The following is a 12,709-nucleotide window of genomic DNA, read 5'->3' as shown; positions in this document are numbered from 1 at the left end:
GGTTGTAAATCTATTCAAAATATTGCTTCAAGTTTTACTGTTATTACTAAAACGTTGTAGGTTACTGACCTGTCGGATTTCTTCCAAGACCAAGGTAAAAACCCAGAAGTAAAGTATAATTTCTTTAGCAGATGGACCCTCAGGTGGAGGTGGCTTAAAATCCAGTAAAAGGACATAAGTAAATAGAAACAGAAAAGCAAAGTACATTGTAACATTCCCCATAAATACAGTTACAGGGGCACTCCAGAATTTTCTCCACCGAATAAACATGAATGTTGCCCACGCTGTGTTTTCAGAAGGGTTCTGCTTTTCCAATTTACCATTTCCTCTGCAAAACAAGAAGAATATAGGCTTGATGACGACTTCATAAAATTAGTTCATGGGAACTCAGTGTTATTCTATACAAAGCTTCTGGTAAGATAGTAACAGGCAGATGCTGGGGTCGGCAGAGAGGAAGGCTGTAGAAGCCAGAGCAATCACATTACCATAGCAGAAATATTTCAAGTCAAAAAGAAGGTTTTGAAAAACAAAGCCATATCAGACTTAAATGCACATTCTTGTTATTTCAGTTTTGTTGTGTTAATTTGATTTGTAACTTCATTGTGTTCCTGCATGTAGTAAAAACACACAGGGAGAGGGAGAAGTGGGCTAATTGCTTTTCATCTTCCTAAATAATAGGAAAGAAAAGCAAAATGGCCAATGCAGGTTGCGAGTCAGTTCTCAATTATTTTGGCCCTAAAAAACTCTTGTAGTGTTTGCATGCAGAAGTTCTTGTTGTTGCTGTGACTTTAGGCAATTCCTCTTTTTGACCCAGTCTCTAAAGTGCTGGATCGTGCTAAGCGTTGTTTTTCTTGACTATCCTTACTGGAGTCTGAGAGAACTAGTGCAGGAATACTTTAGACCTTGATGCAACTGTAAGCAGTGGTATGTTGCCCTTTACAACTAAATTAGAATAAAATGCAGAAAAAGTAATATAGAAACCTTTTAGTAGAAAAAGTTGACCTCACAGATTATTTATTAAGGTAGTCTTTGACTATTGTGGAATTACACAAGTATTCTGGTAACTGAAGAGAAATTTGACCTGTGCATCTACAGTTGTTTTTGCTGTGTTTGAAACATGAAGTGCTATCTACTGGCAATGGAAATTATCCTGTGCAGAAAATGCAAGTTCCCTGTATTTGATAGCAATCTGATCTTAGTGTGAGGTTTTGTTTCCACATAAATTGCTCTCCTGTGTAAACTAGGGATGTTATTGGATCTTTAATTTTCTGATTCTGACTCTGAGAGGTGTGATCTGTAGCGGGGGATGTGCACACTAGGGTATGTTTTTGATTTCACCTCGCAAAAAACAAACAATGACTCTCTGTTGGTTTTTAATTTCCCCTGACATCCTTGCTAATTATTAAATACATTTGTTACAAGGAAAAGTTCTTCCTCACAGCCAGTCTTTTCTATGTGTCTGATTCTGTATAACCTCTCATCTTATGACATCATAAGATATGTTCCCATGGTAACAGGCTAATATCAGAAACGGATAATTGCAGTTTTACTGTAAGATGCTGAAATAGATCTGGGAGGGAGAGAGCCTCTTTGTTAAAATAAATTGCTAAGATAATGGCAATTGGAACACACAATGTAATGACCAAACCACGCTTCACTCAGGATATGGAAGTGCTTTATGACATTGCTTACAAATAGCTCCCAAGAGGCAGATGCTTTTACACCTGTTTTATAGGTTAGGGAGGGAGAGAGAAGAACTAATGATTTTCTCCAATATACTGGCAGTTAAATGACAGAGGTAAAAATAGAACCTAATAACTCTGACTTGGTTCAGCAGTTCATATTAAGGATGATGCTTCCTCACTACTGTTTTTCACATATTTCTGAAGTTCTCTTTAAATTATTGAAAACGCATGCTTAATACAAGTGGCTGTTTAGCCATTAAGAGGACTTTGTACTAATCAAAATTATTCCTATCCTGACTTAAGCCCTTGTGGCCTTTCAGGTTTTGGTGCTGAGTGTGTGGCAGAGGTATAGGGTGGGATTCAGAAGTTCTGAATCACAGATCTATGAATGACCACAAGCAACCGATGAAATCTTTGTGCTCAGTTACTCGTCTGTGTAACACTTCCTCTAACTCATGTTTGTGTTGTACTTTGGATTCCTCAGGGCCCATCTTTCAAAATATAAATGAAGAGGGCTGGTATGGTGAGAAGCTGACTTCATATAAAATTCCCAGGTGCTGATTTTTGCAAGTTGCTGCCTTTGTCGGAAAGCATGTAGTGATACACTCCAATAATGTAAGGTTTTGCTGAGAACCTTCTTTCTGCTCAGCTCAGTAATCTGATAGGGGCTTAGCTCCTGAATCCAATGTATATCAGCCATCACAAGCTGAAGGGAATCTCAGGAGTCCCCAGGTATTAAGCAGATTCCCTGTTCTGTAGCAATTACCTGCTCAGAACAAGTAAAGCTGTGTATCCTTAAAACAGTGATATATCCCTGTTTATGTCTATGTTCTTTTTAGAAAGCAACAACAGCAGTAATCAGAGGGCACAGCACTTTCTGAGGAGCAATGACTTGGTCCTTCAACTGCTCCTTAGATCATTAGCTGGTCACTAATCCACAAGAAGTGTCTTGTTCTTTGATTGTTGTCAGAAAAGTTATATTAACAAATGGTTTTAAACTTACCGATCTTCTTCTTTGGAAAAAAATGGAGTCCTCTCTGTATCTAAACTGTCCAGCTCTCTAAATGGCTCTGACTCATTCTTTGATTGTTTTTCCTCACTGTAAGGAAATAAACTCATTAGTTGAAAGATGATGGTTAGCAATTTTCCACTACTAAACTGGCATCCTTACAGATCTGCTAGCATGGATTTATCCTGGACTTGCTCCACAGAGAATCTATCAAATAATTAATAATCATTACCTCTGCAAATTCTGTTTATATGTAAGGAGAAGGCTCAAGTCACCCACAAGATTCAGAGAAGTAATCATTGGCATGCTTCACAAAAATGGAGCAGGATGCTCAGTTTCCTCAGATTAGGAGTTGAGCAGAAATAAACCCCTCAGTCAGTCCCAGAAGACAATACCCCAGTGCTCTGTTCCTGGTTACTCTTACTAGCAATTAAGAGAGAAAATGCCAGAAGCAGTAGGGAACATGGTGTCAACTCTTGCATTTCCAGGGAAAGGAGGCAAAAAATGTCCTCTACAGAACAAATTTGGAAAGGCTTACTTTGATTATGAATCATAATTTAAACCTTTCCATTAAAACTTTGCCAAAATGTCCCATTAGATTGACTGAATTTGTGAATCTGGCAGCCACTATGACAAGTGATACCGGCAGAAGGAGAGTCTTAAGTCAGCAGTGCCAAACAAGTTGTCCTCTTGCTTTTAAGCAATTTAGCAGTTAAGAAACATACATTTCATAATAGGATGTCATTCCATAATGCCAATTCTGTTGATTTGTATATGATTCTCACAATATTAGGAGGTTTTCTTAAAGTTTCAGTTCCTGGATTCTTATGGCTGGCTGAGCATCTTGGCTGCTTTTTTTTGTTGGCTGCTTTTGGTTGTATTTTTTTTTAAGAAAACCTAAGATTCTAACCATCTTCACTGTGACAAAAAGCTGAAAACTACAAACTCCAAAGCTATGCCTGCAGAAGACTAATAGAGACCTCAAGACGTTGAATTTGAAAACCTTAATTGATTTCATGTCAGTCCTGTGTTTTTAAGCTTTACTTACAGTTATCAAGGCTTGTGGCTGATAATGCTGCTTTATGATGGCTATTTTTCTAGATAAGATACTGAGGTTTGAACCAGGCATCTCCAAATCTAGAAGCAGATGGTGCTACACCTGGAGATATCCTACACATTACTGTGTAGAAACTGGAGCTGACAGAATTCCAACAGGTTTTCCTGTGGACTGTGCAAAATAGAAGTGATCTATGTGAAACTCTGGCACTGATCTTTTAAGTATCTATTAGAATGGGCACTAGCACAGAACATAAAAACCACTCAGTCCCATAAAAAACTGATTTGGATAATAGGGGTGCAGTCCTTCTGTTGACATTCTGAAGCAATATTACTGGTTTTATCATGTAGATGAGAAATTTTGAGTCTGGATATTTTTTATAGCCATTTTTCATCACTTATATCTTGCATTCAAATAGTTATGTTTGTACCTGAATGCTATTAAATTTGTGTAGATTAGGAAAGGACACCAGAATCCACAGATAAGCTTCAGGATTTGTGTGCTTGCAGACATGTCTCCCCACCATATTTTTGTCAAGAAGGCCTGAAAGTCAAGAAAATAAGAGGTGGCTTTAACATCACAAAAACATACATGCAGATGAAGTGCACCTATGTTCTGTGGCTTTTAAGGCAGTGAATGCTCCAGAAACTTAAAGAGCAGGCACACCTTCAGAGCGAATAGGTGCTCTGTGCATCCTTCTGCAGATGTTGTTGAGTATGCAAAGAGTTACGAAGAGGACAGTGGAAAGAACAGCAAGTCAAGCAGAATTAAGCAACATCTGTAGCACTAAGAAAGTGCAAGTCAGGCACTGGGAGCTAAAAGCACTATCACTCTTAATTTAGCTTTGTATATGTGGAGAGAACTCAGGTTGTGAGGACAAAGCTGAACAGTAATTTGATTTAACTTTTATCTTTGAGCTCTTCCTTGAATGTGAACAAGGAGTTACCTCACATCTTAGAGCAGCTTCATTATGCCTCAGGCAAAAGTGCTTTCCTGATGCTTCTCTGTGAGCAAGGAAGGAAGAAAAAACACAGGATGGATTAGGGGCTAAACCTCCTCCTCAGCGCACTGGTCTGCGAGCCAACTGGATGAAAGGGAGGCGAAGGGGGAAACTGTTGTTTTGTCAAGGATGCGGTATAATGTCCTCCTCATATGGTGCTAGGGAGAGGGAAGAGTCTCCACTCCGAAGAATGCCTCCTAGGGGAATACATTTCATGGGGTCGTTCAATTGCTGTGTTATCCTATTCTGTCTACCATCATGCTGAAAGGCCCCAGGGCTAGAGGTGGTGAGGGAAGGGTCTGTCAAACTTACCTGGACACCATCATGTGCAAAGAAGGACTTTGCATCCGCTTCTGTAGCCAGCTGGAGGCAGGTGGTTTTGCTCCAGTACTGGTTTTTCCTCACCAACAGAGCAAATGCTCTCTCCTCGCTGTTGTGGTAGCATTCACTAAACAGTTCTGCCAAATGAAGGAAAACGTGGGCAAACAGATGTTGTGATTAAAAAGAAAAAAATTTTAAAAAAGAATGTAAGGTAAGAGTGATCTCTGTAGGGTACAGCATGGTGGCAGCAAAGCCTGAGCACTGCCAGATGCTCCTTGTTGCACCAGAGGCTTCTGCAAGGCTAAAGTAGTTGGAAAGAGCCTGATAATGCTAAAAGGAGGTGGGAGGGAGAGAGGAAAGTTGCTGGACACAAGAATAACTTGCTATGGCTTTATGCATATGTGTACACGTGTTGGGGCAGAGGCCAGATGAAATAGATTTTGCCTTGGTGAAAAAAAAAATCATTGTAATTTTAACATTCCCACTATTTGCAGGAAGATATGGAGTAAATCTCTTGATACCTCTCTCCTACTTCTTTCTATCCGCATGCTCATTTCTCAGCCTGGGACCTCTAACAGGTTTGGGTTCTGGGTTTTTTTCTTATTGTTTGATCTGAGGAGAACCTTTTCTTTCTCAGTTCCTCTACAGACAGCATAAGAAACTTCTGGGAAACATGTCAGTATTTGTTATAGTCCCTCATCTGTAGCTGCCTCATGTGGAGCTTTAGACCATATCCAACAAAACTGTATCTCTTCAGTGATCCTCTTACACTTCGAAGGGTGAGTTGTCACACTGCCCCCACTCTCCTGAGTAGACTAAACAAAATCAGCAGCTCAGCTTTGCCTTGTAGCCAACAAATCCTTGGTTTTAACACAGAGCTATTTCATATAAAATAATATTAGACTTGGTAGTTCTGTTCCAGAAAAGCTGGTCCTGGAGCTCAGAAACTAGGATAAACATTCAAAATGTCAAGATTTTCTCTTGAAGACAACATCTGACTTCTTGTGTCTGCTTCATTCTGCTGATTCACTTGGTTATGGCAGTACCTTTCCTAGGTCAGCCTACACCTCGTTGTAACACTGTGAGGGCTGGGGGAAGGATCATGTTCACTTAAAACAAGCTGATATACAGACTTCTTTTGCAGTTGATGCAGTATTTATCATTCTTAAAGAATGTTTGCTCTACTTAATATTGACAGTGTTATCTGGGCCAGAAATTAAAATTGAGGATCTGATCTAATACTTACCAAAGCCAAGGAGTAGAATTCTGTGTATTGGATTTGGCCTTGTAATTAATGACTTAATTACCCAAGCCCTGAGATTATATGAGAACCTGACTTTTATTTTTTGTAAATAATAATGGTCCTTTGAGAAGAGGGGAAAATGTGATCTGTGTGTAAATAACGTAGCAATGTCTGCATGAGCCTTCAGCTGCTTGATGTACTCGCTCTCAGAGGAAAGAGACTGCGTTTCTGTGTGGCATACTTTAAAGCCTTCTGTTCTCAGCAGAGCTACCTTCAGGTACGGGTTAGACTGAAGTCAGATCAGCAGAGGAGTTTGTGTGCAGACATCTGGTTTTTAGGCAAAGGGGAGAGAGCTTGGCATTCTGGCATTGCAGATGCCTGAATTCTGACTGCTGTAGGGAGGGGCAGCTTGTTTGCTGCGAAACCAGTCTGAGCCTCACTGCAGTTTTGCAGTGCAGTTAGCCCTCTTCTGGGTGAGGTAATCTTGAATTATTTTTAGCAGCGGAGACAAACCTTAAAACTTGTTGCTCTAGTGGCCCTCGCAGAGCAAGCTTGATACTGCAGAAAAACCAGGCTGCTGTGAGCCTGGAAGTGTTTTTTTTTATCTTGCCCATCGCTGTAACACACCTCGTACTAAGATCAGATACTGAAAATATCAGCATGCAGGAGGACAGTAATTTCTTCCATGATTCCCAAGGGCCAGTCTTGGAATGCTCATTTTTCCAAAATGATTGGGTTTTAAGTCCTTCTGTGGTATTTGAATGTTTGGGACTGCCTGTGCTGCAAGGCTGTTAAATTATTCATGACAGTTGACCTTTTACAACTGAAACAGTATTTTTTTTCACTTGCTTGCCATCCAATGGCAGTTACTACTTACATTTTTGATGCTGTTAAAAAGGTGCTGTTACTTACCAACAGCAAGCTGCTCATACTTGGCCTCTTTCATTATACGAGCTACTTCAGTCTCTGTCTCCAGGCGGGACATCTCTTTCAGGATCTTGCAGGCTGCCAGAGCTGAAGCTACACCCTCCTGACCCTGTAGAATTGAAAGAGGTGCTGCTGTTACCATATACTGGAGGGCATTTCTGAACTGGTGAGAGTTCACTAAGGAACACTTCTAACGAGAGAGGAAAAAAAAATAAAATTAATGCATTTCTCCCCTTCAAAGAATCTTGCCTCAAATAGACTTGGAAGTACAAAATGTCAATTGAAACTACAGTTTTGATGATATTTGAGGATTGAAAACCACATATAGTTCTTGTGCCTAATAAGGCTGGAGACTTCTGGGTTTGATTGACCTTAGAGGGGTAACCTGTTTTGGGGTAGCAGTCAAAGACTTAAAGGCGAACAGTGCATCATGGAAATAGAGCAAAACAGTCTCATAGTGCCAAGATACCTCAAACATGGCTATACTGAGAACCTTCATAAGGCTGCCTGGGAAAAGAGAGAGCACAGCTGGCAGTGGCACAACAGTGGCACACAGCAGAGAAACATGCCTTCTGGTAAGAGGGCTCCACAGACACAAAGCCCTGCAAGGTGCAGATGTGTCTGCACGCACACACACACATCCCCTGGCTGAAGAGTGCCAGATGCAGCTGTCTGGAAGCTCAGGGATGGAGCCCAATAGCTGTGTCTGGCCCTGTGGAGGGAGGGAAGCTATGGCACTGCGCTCCAGATGTAAGAGACAGGGCCTCGGTTGTGGGGGATTGTAAAACAGGAGCCAATTATGCCAGCTTGAAGCTCAGCCTTTGAGAGTGTGATGCTGTTGTTCCCTATGCATACAGCACGTAAGCTGAAGATGCTCCATTGCACTGTCGCACTAGAACCCAAACAATTGACCTATTGTAGAAGGAACAAAACCTGAGACTGAGAGTGGTGAGTCATCAGCAAGGAAGAGAAGGGCCAACTCTGCAGCTGAAGTTAATCAGCAGTGTTTAAGGCTGTGCTGATGTACATGGGCTGTTGCTCTGCTCTCCCTCCCTGTCAGGCCCTCTGGCCCTTGCTGGCATGATCTACACGGAGATGAAAGACCCTATAAATGCCACATCTCGTATTTTAGAAACAAACTTATCTATCATCTGAGCTGCCAGGCTGAGCAAAAAACATCTTGTATTCTTGAAATATGCCAATATTTCTCCTGAAGCAGCTACAGCTCAAAGCTTACCATAGCCCAGAAATAGTTTGCCATCTTGTGCCGGTTTTGAAGTACTGCCCATACAAACAAATCCCTCCACGGATTTTCACTTTTCTGGTTCATATCCAAGGGCCCAGGTAATCGCTTTATATTCATTTCATCCTGAAATATGGTTTGTAGAAATTAAAACCTTCTTTGCAGTCTCATTCCATGCAAATAACATGATCTAAGCTGCTCTTGGCCTTGCCAGCTACTTCATATTCTTTGATTTTTCTTCTTTTTGGTAGGACTGAGAGGTAATTAGTTCATTCTCTACTGAATCAAAGGACCCTTGTGTTCCCAATATAACTCAATATGTGTGAGAATGTTCTGGATGAAACCATGACTCCATTGAAGTCAATGGTAAAGCTCTCATTGACTTTCAGGGTTTCGCTGCTGGTGTGTAATATCATACAAGACAAACCTGTGACTAACTAATCTGAGCTTGCTTTCACTTATACAGGATTCTGCTCAACTGCCGCAGAGGACATGGTTTCAGAGAGAAGGGAACAAAAGGCATTTTATTTCAACAGAAATAAATCTCACCAAGGCCCTGTACATGACAAGAATAGAGTACGTCAATACCCTCTTTTTACTCTTTCCTTTGAGAAACCTCTCCCTCATGCAGGGAGTATTTTAAGTAGAACAATGCCTATTCCTTTAGCATTTGATAAAAAACTCTCCAGAGGAAGTATGGCAACTTAGGTCAAGTTGTGAGTTTTAAGTATATTTTAAAACTGCTTTTATATCTCTTGTATTAATTAGAAGCAGCTAGAGTGGATTTTTTTCTTTTTTAACAAAACAACTTTTTGTGAGGTTATATTTTTTTTTTAATTGCTTAAATGGTGGGATTCTGTTCAAATTTATTTTAATGACATTTTTTGGGGGTGTTGGTGGTTTGGGTTTTTTCCTTCAGTTTGTTGTGAGCTATTTAATCACCTGAATTGCATTGAAATCCTTGCAGGAGACAAAGATATCCTGAAAGCCTCATCAGTCTTTGTAACCACTAGTTCTTAACTTGAAATAAGGCACACAATTCAGCAGCAGTGACACTGGTATCCGAGTACAGCTCTTTCTGTTGCCAGTGATAATGGGATTGAGCCACTGGTAGCAGGCATGGCAATAAGCTTTTAAAGGAACAAAGCTAGTAGGCAGTGTGATCTGGTATCTGAGTTGGGCCTTATTTAGAGCACTTGGCTTTAGCTCACTTACTGCCAAAGCCCACAAAGGTAAATGAGATTCAGAAGCAAATTTTTGCTTCTGTAAAATTTGTAAGTCTGGAGTCTGCTTAATGACTTCAAGGGGATTCCCCCAAATTGTCTGTCCTTGTGAACAAAGAAATCCTGACTAGATTGAAACTTAGCTTCTTGTACTACTAATTCATTTAGCTAGGCTTTACTGGAGCAAAAGTGATTGAAGCTCTTGAGTGAGAATTTTTTTTTAGGGTTTTTTTTTTTAGTTTAAAACAGTTTTAAGATGAAAATAGAACTTGGCGAATATCAAAAGGTTTAAGTGTTTAGTTTGACTAAAACTCCGATCTTAACGAGATTTCTCTATACCCCTCTCTTTTGAAATTGTGTGTCCAAACTTATTTTCCATGTTCTTGCAAGAACTTTGGTACTCAGGAGTTTCAATGTTAAATATTCTGTCAAAATGCAAAAATGCTGATATATCTATGGCACAATTGTGGAAGTGCATACAGACCTTCCACAGTGGTACCCACCAGATGTTACACTTGCCATGTCTTGGCCAGGGTGCTTGCCAGGGCCGCTTCACACAGTCGTTCTTATTTCTTTCTGTGTGTTAGGTCACTCACTAACAAGACTATAATGATCTAAAGGTAGGTATCATGTACTGCACATTACTGAATATCCAATCTACCCCTACACACTATAAATCTGGGAATAGTTTTACAGACAGATTACCATTCTCAGACCTGGGGTGGAAAATGTCCATCACCTGCTTGTCTTTCTCCTAGAAAGTATTGTCTTTCAAGTACTTCTGCCTGAAGTTCTCTGAGAAATGCAGACTGCTATTTTTGTCTAATTACTCCATAGTAAATGTAAATCTAACTCTTCATATTCTCCATGTATCTTTCATTGAATCTGTTCTTATGCATGTGAGGCTAGTAAGATCAACAAACTCTTCTCCATGTGCAAGGTGCTAGAACGAGGAATGGTCTGTGGAAGTTGGGCTAGAAGAGTGTGAGGTACAGGGCCCTCTGCAGATCCTGAAACAGAGGTTGTATCTTAGCACGAGTTCAAGGAACAGTAAAACCTTGCATAAAACCCCATGTGTGGAGGGGAAGAATCACAGCCTGTCTTAGAAAATCCTTTCTTTTCCTTTTAAATTTTGAAATTAAAAAGATCAAACTATTTTATCTGTAACAATAATGAGCTGAAAAAAGGAATAAGAAACTGAAGTGACTGTTTCTCTCATCTTCCCTTCCTTGCCCCATCCAAAACACCTAGACCAAGTTAAAATTGTTTAAATTCTAAATTGGAGGGGAGAAGGACTATGATGGAAGGTTGTAACTCACAGATTTCTTCTTGCCTCCATGTCTGAGGTCTTGATAGAAGCCTTTGCATGCATCATGGAGAAAATCCTTGAGAACTCTAGAGACCTCACTGAGAGTAAAGAGTGGGCACATCTCCTTCTCCTGATGCTGTTGGCCAGTGGGTCCTGACAAGGTCAGCTTGCTTTCTTCATGTTTCTTCAGTAGGAGTTCATAAAGGAGACATTTCTGAGAAATGGAACAGTAGAGTCTCTGCAGACGACTATATGTCAGGAATTCGGATATGTTAGCCCCATTGTCAATAAATAACTTCACGAATTCTGGTTTGTCATTGACCAGAGCATCCATCATCACTTCCTCCAGGTCACAGGACTATATTGAAGGGAAAAAGAAAAGAAGTTTTGGAGAATGATCATGGATGGATGAGACTGGAAGATTTCATATAAGGACATGCACATTTTATCTTCTGCTAGGTCAACAGTGGGTACAATGAGAGAGAGCTAGAACTCTTCATTTATCTGTGACAAAATGTCTGTGTAAGCATTAATGTTAAAATGTCAACACAAATAGCATGTTGTAGGAGAGGAGCTGCAGTGATGTTAGGTACCCACCACGCTGGGTATTTATACAGCAGTTTAAACGGGGACATTCTTCCTACCATCTTCTAACAGTAATATCTGCATGCTTCTTTTGCTTTGAAGGTTTGTACAGAAGGAGGAGCGAAGATTCTTGCCCCCAAAGAGCTCAAGAAAGAGGCTGTAACCACCAAATTATTCTTCTATTTTTAGCCATTATCATGTAGGGGACCGGAAAGACAAACAGCCTGAGGAGGAATACTACCACTGCCCAGTCTCTTAGAGGAGAATGCAGGTAACGTTAAAGACATTAAAGCCTTCTCTCAGGATGTTTCAGTGTCTTGTATGCATTGGATTATACACCGATTGTCCTCTAAGGCAATACAACCTGGTACCTTCCACTCCACGTCACCATTGAATATTTCACTTTTAGCTATGTCCACTCTATTCCAGGCCACTGCCAGCTTCAGTTCATCCAGATACTCCTGAGCCTCCTGACTGTGACTTTTACAGGCTGGCAAAAATAGGAAAGGCAAATAAACTCAGTACTTTAACTTGTTATGTTTAATTCAATATAGTATTAATAATTTGATTAGCAATACAAGCTCTCCTTCAGGTGTCATAGATCTGTGGGCTGCTTAACCAGGAACCCTTCACAGCACATTTTTTCCTAACTTAAGAAATACTAATATTAAAAAATACTAATTTTTGCTAGTTGAATTATTTATTAAAGCATTAAGTTTAAAATGTCTGTAGGATTTTAAGATGGACCCTGGCCTGCAGAAAGTGGGGCACAGGACTGGCTATTGTTTTTGTCTTGTTTCATTTAGCACATTAGAAATATAATGTCTTTTTTTCCCTCATGCTAAATTTAAGCTATCACAAACAATTAAGTTAGCACAAACTAAAATGAGTGGCAGAGCAAGTAATATCTTCCTTCAGAGGATACAGTGAAGATTTCTTATAGGAGAAGTGGATTGTTTCTGGAACTAAGGCAGTTCAGGTCTACTTGTGGGTTTTTTCTTGTTCTATTTTTTTAAATTGCTTGTAACTGGAATAACTGATCCAATGTATTTCAGTTCTTCTATAATCTCTACTACAAATAGAAGCAAGTAGTGAAATAAAGGAATG

General features: G+C 40.1%; 1 protein-coding gene across 1 annotated transcript in view; it reads right to left on the bottom strand.

Moving 5' to 3' along the window:
* TRPM5 (transient receptor potential cation channel subfamily M member 5) overlaps positions 1-12,709 on the bottom strand; it is a 40,789-nt gene that overhangs the window by 15,198 nt on the left and 12,882 nt on the right. Inside the window, 9 exon segments of the mRNA XM_074917881.1 lie at positions 70-303; positions 788-799; positions 2,685-2,784; positions 4,182-4,294; positions 5,064-5,209; positions 7,228-7,351; positions 8,480-8,611; positions 11,028-11,375; positions 11,974-12,092. Of these exon segments, the coding sequence (XP_074773982.1) occupies positions 70-303; positions 788-799; positions 2,685-2,784; positions 4,182-4,294; positions 5,064-5,209; positions 7,228-7,351; positions 8,480-8,611; positions 11,028-11,375; positions 11,974-12,092 (1,328 nt within the window).

The sequence above is a fragment of the Athene noctua genome, chromosome 14 (assembly GCF_965140245.1).
Source record: "Athene noctua chromosome 14, bAthNoc1.hap1.1, whole genome shotgun sequence".
NCBI lineage: Eukaryota > Metazoa > Chordata > Aves > Strigiformes > Strigidae > Athene > Athene noctua.
Note: the sequence above shows the minus strand (reverse complement) of the source record. Positions and strands in the feature narration are given on the sequence as shown.